Source organism: Macrobrachium rosenbergii, unplaced genomic scaffold, assembly GCF_040412425.1.
Source record: "Macrobrachium rosenbergii isolate ZJJX-2024 unplaced genomic scaffold, ASM4041242v1 171, whole genome shotgun sequence".
NCBI classification, from domain to species: Eukaryota; Metazoa; Arthropoda; class Malacostraca; order Decapoda; family Palaemonidae; genus Macrobrachium; species Macrobrachium rosenbergii.
This window is the reverse complement of record NW_027100729.1, coordinates 1,169,570-1,184,128: the sequence shown is the minus strand read 5'-3', so window position 1 is coordinate 1,184,128 and position 14,559 is coordinate 1,169,570. Positions and strand designations below refer to the sequence as shown.

Below are 14,559 nucleotides of genomic sequence, written 5' to 3'. Positions count from 1 at the left end.
ACACCTTCTAAAAACATAACAAACATCTCACACGTCTCGAACTTCGACCTACCCGCTGCAACAACTTCTCGCTGGGGAGAAAGGGCGTTGGGTCTGGTATGATACATGTAACATACGCTACCGGCGTCTCAGTGATGTCAGGCAGGGCAGCCGATCGAGACTACGGTCTACCCCAAAGCCAAATCAAAAGTCCTTCAAAAGAAGGCATCATGCTTACCCCATACAAAAGTGGGAATAAAGCACGTTAAAAGAAGAAGAAGAAGAAGATGTATACACTGTACCATAGTGTAGGCTAAGCTAATTCTTGTTATTCCAATTCTCTTTGCAGTGAATTATCATAAGTCACTTTGCATGAACCTCCAGAATTAGCTGATATTAATACTTACTATACCATGTATGTATAGAGTATACTTTATAGTGTAGGCTAGGCTACCATATATGTATACATGGTACCGAATACCCTAATGTAGGCTAGGCTATGTTTGAGATATGTATTTGTATTCCTTACGTTTTTCCCAACAAACCTTGGTTTTTTTGGAACGTAACCCCATCGTAAGTAGGATAATACCTGTATAAGCATTTTTAGTTTGTTTTGTGTGTGTTTGAACTGTCAAAATAGGCAGCTCTAAGTGTTTTTAGAAGGGTTCAAAGTATTCATGGGTTTTAGCTATTCTCGGGGGGGTGTGTGGTACACGTCCCCCGCGAATACAGGGTGTGTGTACTGTAGACAGTAATATACACAAAACAACAAGAAAAGGAAAGTTGAAAGGCAGTTGGGCAGAGAGCGCAGCAGATGTCTTGACTTGATGGCAGCTGAAAGCAGAGCGTGGAGTGGGGCAGGGCTTCCTGCCTACTGTTGGTAGCTAACGACCTTGTTTGAAAGGTAACGGCTGTTCCAACTAGTGTCGCAAGCAGACTCCTCTGTAAAGAGCAAAGGTTTGTATTTGTGTAGGAACAAGTTCACTTTCTCCAGGAAATGTCAACTCACAGTTCACAAGAGAATTCATACTGGAGAGAAGGCTTGCACATGAATGGCTTCTCTCCAGTATGCATTCTCCTGTGATTTGTAAGACCACTTGTAAAGAATAATGCTGCCCACATTTCTTGCACATGAATGCCTTCTCTCCTGTGTAGATGGTGTGAATTGGCATTAGTAACAATTTGGATGACTTCTGGCTTATTTTCTCTTTTACGGTATTGTGCTTGTTTTCTGTTCATGCATTATGTCATCTACAACAAGCGGAGGTGAAAGCATTAGGCTGTATAGGAAAGTTTGTGGAAACCAAATGTTTCGGTTGTGCGTGACCACATAGCCCATATGTTAGCCTGGGTGTTGAGGCCCGAGTGTGATTTTCTTCATGTGCAGATAATTAGTGATCTGATGAGAGGGTGAAAATTTTGCGAAGTATCGGAAGATGATAGAGGCTGATAATTTGTGTAGACAATTTTGTTAGGGCACACCATAAGTCTACTCAATCATTTTCTTTTGTCTTCCAGTGTTGCTTCTCCTCCTCCTCCTCCATTAGCCTACCAGGTAGCGTAGGATAATTCCTCTCTCACTCCTGCTCTGCCTCATTTTGCTCCCTACGTGGTTCTGGAGAAAAAATGATAGGTAACTGAGATATATTCATTTATTATGGTTTGAATTTTGACTTTATATAATAGGGTGAAGATTCCCCCCCCCACCCCCAATAGTGATTGACCTTTTTCGTTTCCCCCTGGGAGAGAAGTAATGGAGCCTTAGTGTCTGTCTGTAGCCCACCCTCTGGACTGCCCTGGGTCTGTTGGTCTTCTTCTCCGACAGGGAACCATGGCGTGTCTCAGGACCAAGGTCTGTGCCCTTTGCCACCTCTCTCAGCTGTCTCTCTGGTTTGGGTTTGATGCATTCTCCGGGTGAGTTGTTTGCAAGTTTGGCGCTTATGTTCGCCAGTTCACCCGTAGTCCATTTTGGAGAGAGAGATAGTGATGTGTGTGAACTGGTAGAGTTACTTAGGGACAGACATATTACATCTGCCTCAGTAGTTCTGAGCTGCATGTCAATTCTCCAGTTATCATTTGCTCACTTGGTGTCATCCTCCGAGTGGACGATAACCCTCCCCTGTCCTACTCAGTCTTCCCCTTTATCGCCTTGTATTCATCCCCTTGTGACAACTACAGTAAACCCCCCATATTCACGGTCTCTCTATTCGCGGACTCACCTATTCGTGGATTTCTCTGTGGAACGTATCTGCACATTATTTGCAGAAAATTCGCCCATTCGCGATATTTTTCTCTGAGAAATATTCACTAATTACTGTATTTTCATGACTAAATGCACTTTTTGTGATAAAACTATTAAAATATGCAGGTATAAGCATTTTTAGAGTTTTTTTTTGTGTTTAAACACTCAAAATAGGCAGTTGTAAGTGTTTTTAGAGGGGTTTTAAGTATTCACGGATTTTAGCTATTCGCAGGGGTGTGCAGTATGCATCCCCGCAAAATACGGGAGGTTTACTGTACAGTACTCCTTTTTGTAATAGCAACTCTTCCTCTTTCGCTGCTTACTTATCTAGGGTAAGTTTGCCTGGTGATAGAATAGCTGTCGTTTCTTGGTAATCACCTCTTAAGCATTGTGCAGACGGATATGGCGGTCATCACATTTACATGGCGACGTCCTGCAAGAACCCTCTACCTTCCCCACCCAGCCGTCCGGTACTTACTATTGGCTTTCTGTGACGTCTTTGCTGACGTTTCATGGTATGTCACCTTCTCTGGCATTTTTTTGCCTCACCATCATCATCTATACATTGCCGTTTTACTCCATCTCAGTTCCCCTGTTTAGACTTTAGGGGTTTCAACTGCGATTTGGTTGATTCTCTTTTAGTATTTAAGCTGTGCTTAGCTCACATTGTTCCGTTTCACTTCCTTTTGCCAAAGATGAATCCGTTGACCTGGGTTCCTGTTAAACAAGTAAGAAGTTAACACTGATTGTGGGAAGGTGTGTTATCGTGGAAGTAGAATACACAAATAGTGTATTGTACTGGAACTGTTTGTAGAGTGAGCACTTACCAACCAACCAAACTACAGCACACCCCAACCAACCTAAGCAGAGTGCTGACATGTTGCTGGCTTAATCTAAACAACAGAGGCAATCTGAGAAGTGTATCCTTCAGTGCTGGTTCTTGGATGCTGCTGCATCTATCTCCAATTTTTTAAGCTGCTTAGAGCTGGGTTAGGACGTACAGTACATACGATATAAGTTTTTTCACCTCCCTCTGTTCAGCTTGCAAGCTTCAAGTTCTTGGACCAAGGAAGCAAAGACTCCTTTAAATGGTAAGGTACTTTGACCTGCTTGTGAGGCAGAAATACCTTTGAATTCGGCATTTCATTCTTAGCACTACAGCTCAATTACTGCAAGAGTAATATATATATATATATATATATATATATATATATATATATATATATATATATATATATATATATATATATATATATATATATATATATATATATATATATATGTGTGTGTGTGTGTGTGTGTGTGTGTGTGTGTGTGTGTGTGTATGTATGTATGTATAATGCATATATATGTGTAATGTTGAAAGTAATTCCTTATGTAAAGAACCTCAGGTTTGTGCAGTTGGGAAAAATACAAATTACTTTAAAAATTTGCAATCTTCCATATGTAAAGATGGAGGGTTTGTATTCTTGCAGGAACAAATGACAAATTTTAAAGTACAGTAATTTGTATTTTTCCTAACATGCAAACCTGAGGTCTTTACATATACTGCCCACCCCAAGCCACCCTCCCTCATTCTGATACCTGGGCCAGAAGGTAAGTGAATGTACTACATGACATTGCCAAATGATAACTGGAGAATTGACATGCAGCTCAAAACTACTGAGGCAGATGTAATATGTCTGTCCCTAAGTAACTCTACCAGTTCACACACATCACTGTCTCTCTTTCCAAAATGGACTACGGGTGAACTGGCGAACATAAGAAGCGCCAAACTTGTAAACAACTCACCCGGAGAATGCATCAAACCCAAACCAGAGAGACAGCTGAGAGAGGTGGCAAAGGGCACAAACTTTGGTCCGGAGAGACACACCATGGTTCCCTGTCGGAGAAGAAGACCAACAGACCCAGGGCAGTCCAGAGGGTGGGCTACAGGCAGACACTAGGGCTCCATTACCTCTCTCGCAGAGGGAAACGAAAAAGGTCAATCACTATTGGGGTGAGGGGGGGAGAATCTTCACCCTATTATATAGTCAAATTTCAAACCATAATCAATAAATATATCTCAGTTACCTATCATTTTTTTTTTCTCCAGAACCACATAGGGAGCAAAATGAAGCAGAGCAGGAGTGAGGGAGGAATTACCCAAGGTTACCTGGTAGGTTAATGGAGGAGGAAGAGGAGGAGGAGAAGCAACACTGGAAGACAAAAGAATCAGATCCCTAATTATCTGCACATGAAGAAAATCACACTCGGCCTCAACAGCTAGGCTAACACAGAGGCTACGTGGTCACGCACAACCGAAACATTCGGTTTCCACAAACTCTTTCCTATAGAGCCTAATGCTTTCACCTCCACTTGTTGTAGATGACATAATGCATGAACAGAAAACAAGCACAATACCGTAAAAGAGAAAATAAGCCAGAAGTCATCCAAATCATTACTAATGCCAATTCACACCATCTATACAGGAGAGAAGGCACTCATGTGCAAGAAATGTGGGCAGCATTATTCTTTACAAGTGGTCTTACAAATCACAGGAGAATGCATACTGGAGAGAAGCCATTCATGTGCAAGCCTTCTCTCCAGTACGACTTCTCTTATGAACTGTGAGTTGACATTTCCTGGAGAAAGTGAACTTGTTCCTACACAAATACAAACCTTTGCTCTTTACAGAGGATTTTGCTTGCGACGCTAGCTGGAACGGCCGTTAACTTTCAAACAAGGTCGTTAGCTACCGACGGTAGGGGAAGCCCTGCCCCACTCCACACTCTGCACTCCACTTTGCTTTCAGCTGCCATCAAGTCAAGACATCTGCTGCACTCTCTGCCCGACTGCCTTTCAACTTTCCTTTTCTCCTTGTTTTGTGTATATTAGTGTATACAGTACACCCCCTGTATTCACGGGGGATGTGTACCACAGCCCCCCGAGAATAGCTAAAACCCGCAAATACTTAGAACCCTTCTAAAAACACTGAGAACTGCCTATTTTGACAGTTCAAACACACACAAAACAAACTAAAAATTCTTATACAGGTATTATCCTACTTACGATGGGGTTAGGTTCCAAAAAAAACCATGGTTTGTTGGAAAAAACATAAGGAATACAAAACAAAAGCATATCTCAAACAAAGCCTAGCCTACATTAGGGTATTCGGTACCATGTATACATACTACATATGGTAGCCTAGCCTACACTATAAAGTATACTCTATACATACACGGTATAGTAAGTGTTAATATCAGCTAATTCTGGAGGTTCATGCAAAGTGACTTATGATAATTCACTGCAAAGGGAACTGGAATAACAAGACTTAGCTTAGCCTACACTATGGTACACTGTACATATATATATGGTAGCGTATCCTACTTTATACTGTACTCTATATTCACATATCGCATTATACAAACGTCAACATAACGAATATGCATCTTTTAAAATGTTAAGCCTTAATTCACTGTATCCAATACTAATTTTATATTCTTATATTGCTTTTGTATTATAAATTGCGGTCATAGCGGTCAATGTTTTGGTTTGGAAATCGTTGATGTGGTGTTTGTTTCGCTGTATTTAATTCAGTTCAGAGCGCATTTCTTGCTTCCAGTTAGCATAAATGAATCTCTAGATACTTTATTTATATGGGGCAAGGTTATTTTTCGTTATACGAAGGGTTTTCAAGTCGAAATATAACTAAAATACATCTCATTGTGAAATTAATTTATCTGTTTTTTCATTAATAGATGATGATGGCTGTTTAGGGACGTATGTTTTGTGTAAAAAAAATTCAAGCTTCTGTTCGCTATTTTCACTTGATTCCATCATAATACGAGCTTCACGTATTTATCGTTTATCGGCGCAAAAATAACAGTAATGTGTTCTTTCATGCCCAGTAGCTTTGATGAAAAAACCTGCTCTCCAATTTTAATTACGATCGAGTTTCATCCAGGTTGCCAATGCACGATAATTTACAGTATAGAAATTAGCAGCTTGAACATTGTTTTCTCAGCTTCAGCTACAACTTGCAGCTTAAATTTAGCAGTATATTTCCTTGACGATCTTTTATCATATCGAATAAGGGTATAATGTAAAAATATATCAGCCCTGTTCTACTAAACGTCATTTGTGCCATAACCTATGGTAATTGTGTATTACCGTACGATGGTTGAAACACCAGGTAAACGGCTGTTGTTATCCGATTTGGTTGTAAGCAAAACAACAGTTTCTTGGTCGGTTGTTTATGGCTGTATGCATTTACGCAAGAGTATAACGTTACTGACAATTCTTTTATCATTCTTTTACTTTTTTAACTAGAAGATGGGGTAAAGAGATGGAGGAAAAGTGGTCTATTGTAATTTGGTCTCTCTCACTCACTGCCTGATTGCGCTGCTGCCTGCGGCTGCGCGAAATTTAAAAATATTTTATAAATAATATTGTCTATCAGTATTAATTGCTTACTCCTTTGCAAAATCGAATTATCGTAAAGTGAATTATCGTAACTCGAGCATTATCCGAGTATTTTAATAGTTTTACCACAAAAAGTGCATTTTGTCATGAAAATGAGATGAAAATACAGTATTTAGTGAATATTTCTCAGTGAAAAATACCACAAATGGGCGAATTTTCCGCATATAATGGGTAGATACGTTCCAAAGAGAAATCCGTGAATACGTGAGTCCGCGAATCATGAGAACGTGAATCCGGGGGGTTGACTGTAGTCTTCAATTCTACCTTCATTCTGAATAGGAGCCATTTTTATGACAACCAGTCTTCAAATGCCACAGCCTCTCCTATGCTCTCAAGCCTAGCCTACCCTTACAGGCCCAGGTAGGCCCAAATTCACCTTGAAAAAGAAGCTGAAAAGAAAATTGGTCCAAATCGAAATCAGAAACTTCAATTAAACAGCTCAATGAAACAAACAGTAATAATGACTCCTGGCCTAACCTAACCTGGCTCTGAGCCCAAGAGACCTGGGTGGGCCTCCATTTGCTTAACCAGAGGAAGCTGAAAAGCAAATGGGTCAAAATGAAACCCAGAAACTTCAATAAAACCAGTTTCATAAAATAATAAAGCTAATACTGACTCCTACCTAGCCTGACCCAGTCTAGCCTTACAGAGGCCGGGTTATGCTTTACATACCATTGCAACAACCAATCCCAAAGCAAAAGCGACCCTCAGGCAGCGACTTCAAAGCCAATACACAATTATAATAACCTAAATAACAGTTCCAATCAATTACATCAGGCTTAAATAACGCCTACATCACGTTGGCCATCGTAACCTTTTTCTAACCATATTTAACTCAAAATCTCGAATTTAGCCAAATTTTCTTTACTCAAAATGAACTTCAATCACTGAATGGCCTCGGCTGACCTTCGGCGTTATTTAAATAAGATTTAAATAACGGAAACATCGGTATAAATGGATCAAATAACGCTCAAAAAGGACTGATCATCGTCACCTTCGCCTTCAAGAGACGGGAAATGCCTCACTTCATTCAACCACAATTAACTCAAAAACTCAAATTTAACCAAATTTTTAACTCACAAAATTAACATCGAACGTTGATTGACATCAGTTGACCTTCAATTCAACCATTCGGTCAATATTTCCTGTTGAAATTGATTGATTTGTGGTCGATTCTTCGTATTCAGTAACACACGAAACTACGGTTTGTTTTGTTTACGTTACTCGGCCACTTTCCACCCAAGACTATTTGAGTCTGTTTGGGTTAATAATGGAGTTTTTAAACGTTATGGGTTTATAAAAATGCAATAATTATAATTATATTACATTATTCTAATATAAAATTCATTTATTTTACTTATAAATTCAATTAATGAAGCATTTTTGGCGAAGCAATTATTTTCTACAGTACGTGTCAAGTTGTATTAGTATTAGTGGATGGGATTTTTCTTTGAAACGGCTCCTTCTCCCTTGCTCGTTTTATTCCTCTCTTTTGTGTGTGTGTTTAAGTTTTTGTCTCTGTAAAGCCACAATTCTTTTATCAATTCTTTTCCATTTTCAGTTTCCTCTTTCTGCAGGTCTTTAAATAAGAGTATATTAGCTTTCAATTTCTCTTTATTTTACCGATATGGCTGTTGCACAAAACTGTATCTTTCTAATCTCATATATATATATATATATATATATATATATATATATATATATATATATATATATATATATATATATATATATATATATATATATATGTATATGTATATGTATATATATATAATATATATATATATATATATATATATATATATATATATATATATATATATATATATATATATATATATAATATATATATATATATATATATATATATATATATATATATATATATATATATATATATATATATATATATATGTGTGTGTGTGTGTACAACTGAATCACGAAAATATGGAACGTGATGAATATATAAATAAAGATAAAATCCACGAAGGAAACGGAAACACTGGAGTGCTGCGAGGCCTTTCGACACTAGAGTCTGCTAAGTAAAGGACTAGTGTCAAAATGCCTCGCAGCACTCCAGTGTTTCTGTTTCCTTCGTGGGATTTTATCTTTATATATATATATATATATATATATATATATATATATATATATATATATATATATATATATATATATATATATATATATATAAGTAAGACATTCTGTATCTTCTTTCCTTTTATCCTATTCCTATCTTTTAAGTTGCCTAGTGTGCCTCGTCTAGCCCTACTGGTCAGCACTGTTCTCCCAGTGTTATCATACCAGGTTTCTTCTCTCGTGTTTCCTTTATATCTTCTGTAGATTCTTCATGTTGTCTTGTCATTCATTTCTCTCCCATTCTTTCCTGTCCAAGTTATTGATTGTTTCTTTTAGCTGCTTATTTACCTTCAAGCGATTCAGTTTTACTAAAGTTTATGTTCAGTTGTTTCATATAGTCTCTCTTTCACTTGCAGGACCCAAGGGGGCTTCTTGTTTTCATACTGATCCCTGGTTACTCCTGCAGGAGCCTGTTTCCACCACTCTCAAGTGTGTGTTTTGGATAGAATAGTCTGTTCTCCACATCTCTTGAGTGGCAGGAAGGAAGGAAGGAAGGAAGGAAGGAAGGAAGGAAGGAAGGAAGGAAGGAAGGAAGGAAGGAAGGAAGAGGCCCCTATTTCTGATCTTAACGCACAACTTGCTGTGTAACTTGGTGCTGTCAGGATTGTTCTATATGCTTGATTGTCTGCTTTTTGTAGTTCGTTTACGGTTTCTTGTGTTAAAGTTTCATGACTTCCACAGCGTACATGAAGGATGGCATCATCACTAATCCTTTCCAATACAGTTTTCCTGTCTTCACCTGCTGCAGCTTTTGCTGATGACTGCATCGGCCATATTTGCTCTTCTCTGCTCTGCTTTGATTTGGTCCCTTTTTGTCTTCTGTCCTCTGAGGCTTCTTTTGTCTCTCATGCTGCTGGTCGTCACACCCAGGTAGCACCTTCTCTGCTTCTTAATATTTCTGTTCCTTCTGTGTGCTGCATATATTCTACATCATCAATGCCATACCAATCACTGAATATTAATATATTGCTTTGTCTTTGTTATATTGAGGCCACATTCGCTTGCTATTTCCAGAAGTGTTTGTGCTGCTTTTGTTATCTCTACAAAGGGTGTCACGTCCTGGGATTACTCCATCGTCTGCATATACAATAATAGTGCCACTGTCCTTATAACTTCATTCCTGAGGCCTCTCGTTGTACTTTCTATTTTCTTGATTATCAAGTAAGTTATGAGCAGAAAGAATATGGTTGAGCCATTTCACCTGTGCATTATTGCTTTTGTTCCACTGAGCTCTTTTTGTTCGACATTGCTGAGGCACAGACTTCTTGTGTATGATAGGCTGTTGACTCTAAGGCGCTGCTCATGCAATTGCTCGATGGGGTAGGTGTCTCAGCTGCACACTACTGGTGTTTGTCTGCCAACCTTTTTGGTGCAGCACAGTCATCCCTCAATCACTGTGCAGCCTTTGTGGTAATTAGTCTTAGTTAATAAACCGTCTTGCAGACAAATGAGTGTTCAGTATATATGTTATAATATGAAATCTTGGTTAATTAAAGTCCTTAGAAGCATTAAAGGACACAGACAGACCTCTGCCTTTGTACACATCACTCTTACCTGACTTTGCAATTTTTGCTTACTGCGTCAAGAGATATTTTGGCCACTTATTGTACAGGATAAAATGTGAAAACTATCTAACACTGTATAGCACTGTATTTGCAGGTTAATCTGGCCTCATGATAGCACAGGCTCTTGTTCCTAAATCTGCCTGTAATTTGTAGAGCAAGCTATAGGTCCTATACAGGTGATTAAGAGGTCTATACTGTTGCAACAGTGTCTGAAATTGCTGGTGGATATTACTCCTGCACTGACAGAGAGAGAGAGAGAGAGAGAGAGAGAGGGAGAGAGAGAGAGAGAGAGAGAGAGAGAGAGAGAGAGAGAGAGAGAGAATTGAATGGATTATAGAGTTTAGGCCAAAGGAAGGTTTGAAGGTCTTTACATTTACAGCCCACCTCAGCCACCCCTCATTCTGGTACCTGGGCCAAAAGGCTAAGTGGAGTACAGACTGACAAGGCAGGACCCAAGCATTGGGGGAAGGGGGGAGGGTACTACTTTCCCGGGGCCCGTGACAGCAGCTTATTTATTTCAACTTTTCTTTTTAGAGAATAAACAAAATCAAAGGACAAAGGATGCTCAAGGGGGCCATGCTCCCCTAACATTGCTATTATTTATTTTTTTCAATTTTATTAACTGATGATTGACTATATTTTGGGTACTACCACATACTCTTGCAGTGAATTCATACAAACTAATTGAATTGATATATTCCTAATATTTCACTGAAGCCTGTGGATGGACACTTGAATTGTGTGAGGCCTGGGATGGAGGTGGTGGTGTGAGGCTCCCAGGGGGAGAGGGAGAGTGTGGGAGGGGCACCCTTTTTATGCAAGTACCGGGGCCTGAAAGGGTGATGCTTATGCCCTGATGAGTGGGCAGGGCTTCCCCCCACCACCATCGGTAGTTACTGACCGTGTCTGAAAGCTTAACAGCCGTTCCAGCTCACGTCTGCAGGCTAAATCCCTGAGTACAGAACTTCAGGTTTGTATGTTAGGAAAAACACAAATTTGAGTCCATCCTTTAGATGACAACAGAATTCCTGTTTTGAAAAATGTACAGTTTTATTCCTTTGTAGGAAAAGCTCTTGAAGAAGACGATTATTTCTCAGGTTATGGGAAAATCTGTTTGTTTTTATTCAGTACAAAGTCACTTTAATGGTAGCTGTTGTAAGTAAATAGCAGTACACCATATACTGATACTACTAATTCAATATTTACCTCAAATGGTAAAAAAAGTTAGTTCCAAAAATGTAGGGTTTATTGTTGGGCCAATTGTGGCGAGAGTGTACAAAAATAAGTGTACAAAATTACAATTGGTTTGTTACAAAAAAATAGGAGCATGTCAGTTTATCCCATGATGTGAGGTGATTCAAATAGTATTTGATACTACACGAGAAACATAAGAAGCAATAGAGGCAGTCCCCAAGTTACAACAGAGATCCTTTCCTGAGGCAGCAACATAAGTCGAATACTCCTTAAGTCAGATCTTATTAATAATAATAATAATAATAATAATAATAATAATAATAATAATAATAATAATAATAGTAATAATAATAATAATAATAATAATAATAATAATAATAATAATAACAACAACACTGTATTCTTTATTTCAACTTACACAATATGGATACACGAGATAAAACGCTAAAAATTACAATACACATAATCTACATACACAAGATAAAATTATAAAAATGATAATTGGCAATAAATACAGTACTTAACATTAAAGAAATTATAAAAATGAAAAATTGAGTAATTTACATGTAACCAACAAATCAACTGAACTTTGTACAATGTAAATTTAATTGCATAGCAAAGTACTTAAAGGTATTGTCTGTCCATACAACACAAACAAAAGACTACCTACTGCTTTAGTTCTTGTTCACTTTTCATTCAGTCCCAACTGTTAAATTAGAATGCATTGGGGCAACAGTTACTACATACCCATATACGCCAAAGACAACAAAACGATTAGGCATTGCATTTAGATCTTGTTTGCTGCTCATTCAGTTGTAACCACTTAAAAACTACAGTACATTATATCTGTAAGTCTCTCTCTCTCTCTTTACTCTGCAAGTTCAAAAGCTCTCGTTATTAATTTAGGCAAATTTGAAGAGTAATCTTTCTTTTTAGCCTTCACAGGTAATGCCAATTGTGGTCTTGCGTCTCTCTCTCACTTTTGCCAGGACTCAAGGATTGATTTACATACCTTAGAGAACTGGGCCTGTGTCATCTTGTTTCTATACATTGTTCACATTCAGAGTAAGAACTCAATTTACAATACGTGATAGAGTAAATATCCTTTCAAGAACTGTACTTAATATCATTGCATCAATCAGCATTTTCAGTAAATATGGAGCAATACTTATTTAAAAGTCGTTTCAACCAATAATATAAGATAGCCTAAGCTCTAGTAGCTTCAGATGTTTTGGAAGGAGAACATTTTTTATGCCATACCAAATAACAGAATGAAATGTTTATTAGATTTTTAATGTGGGAGTAACAAAGTGCAGTACAAAATAGTGGCTACTTTCAGTATCAAATAAGCATGTGTTGACATACATGTATGTGAATACATGTGCATTTACATACATGCATTTACTTAATGCTGTGCATTTACACATTTCTCTTTCTCTCCAAGGGTTGTTCTTAACGAAGAAAAGAGATTTTTCAAGTTTGGCCCATGTAAACAGTTCTGGCAATGTGAACAGGTATGAGAGAGAGAGAGAGAGAGAGAGAGAGAGAGAGAGAGAGAGAGAGAGAGAGAGAGAGAGAGAGAGAGAGAGAGAGAGAGAGAATTTCAATGTTAAAATGTTTATACATTTATTCAGTAAACAGTATTGTACAGTTTGGTCTTCATTATGTGTACAGTACAGTACTGTAGATTATTCTGTATTGTTTATAAGTATACAATGTACAGTACTGTAGTCACAAAACGGGCAAAAAAAATTGAGTATAAAATTATAACTTTCATGATACTATAATTAATTATTTGGATTCTTACCTACCGTTAAAGTTAGCTTATATCTGCACGCCATTAGGTGCGATCGGCATACAAAAAATAAATAAATAAAAAATAATGCTTGGCTAACATGCTAGGACTGTCTCTGTAATGACCTGTTTCCCACCAGGTGGTGTTGGAATGTTTACGTTCTTGTCCATGACCACCCACTAAGATGTGGGGAGGCTGGGTGGGTTTCCACTTTAACAGCAGGTAAGTATCATGAAAATTCTCCTTATTTGGAATGAACTTTACCTACTGTTAAAGTCAGCTGACTACCACACTGAATGAGGATGGTGGGTTAGTGTGGCCAGAGAAACAATGTTCAACCAAGCAAACTGGTTGAGGCTGGAAATGCCCATGGCTCCATGGCCTCGTTGCATAACAACTGTCCATTTACCCTCCCAACTCTGAACTTCTCTGTGTGAAGAGTGTGGGAGAAGGATATCAAGAAGTTGATAGGGGTGAAAAGGTAGTGTAAATTCCTTCCTGAGAACCATCACTCCCAAAGGTTCTACCTGACTGACGCTTTGCCAGACACTTCTGAAACTCTGCACACGGTGTTCTGTGGATCCACACAGCCTACTTGAAGTGGGAGTTCAGAACATCAGTTATGTTTACACACAATTTTCCACTTAGAATGACAGCCAGATCACTGCTGAAGCAGAACTTAAGAGAGGTTTGGGAAATTCTATATGGAACTTCATGCAAAAAGGCTGTAGGGGCAAGACACTAGAGGGAAAACTTCAAAGGTGGTGCTAAGAAGTTTCTAATCTCCTGATTCGAGACATCTTGGGTGATGGCCTTAAACACTTAGGGGTTAAGGAGACAATGCTGGGACACTGTCAAAAACAGCTACTAATGGCTGAGCAGGGCTACTTTACATGATTTGTACACAACTGTTTCCATTACTTCACTGCAACTGAGTTGTAAAAGGAATAAGACATTCCTCCCATCAGCCTCAGAAGTAGGTCTATCAAGGAGAGGTTACAACTCTTGACGAATCATCATGAAACTGCCTCTTCAGGCTCTTATATGTATCTACATGCATACTTACATATCTACATATGTATGCATAAACATTACTGTCCACATATATGCATATATACTGTATATATATATAATATACAGTAATCACATATATGTATCACTCTTGCAGAAATCCAGCTGTG

The 14,559-nt window shown here is 38.3% G+C and overlaps 1 protein-coding gene across 1 annotated transcript in view; it reads right to left on the bottom strand.

Annotated features, from left to right (window-relative positions):
* Positions 1–14,559, bottom strand: part of LOC136838134 (zinc finger protein 91-like) — a 265,765-nt gene that overhangs the window by 69,346 nt on the left and 181,860 nt on the right. The window contains 1 exon segment of the mRNA XM_067102988.1: positions 989–1,126. Coding sequence (XP_066959089.1) covers positions 989–1,126 — 138 coding nt within the window.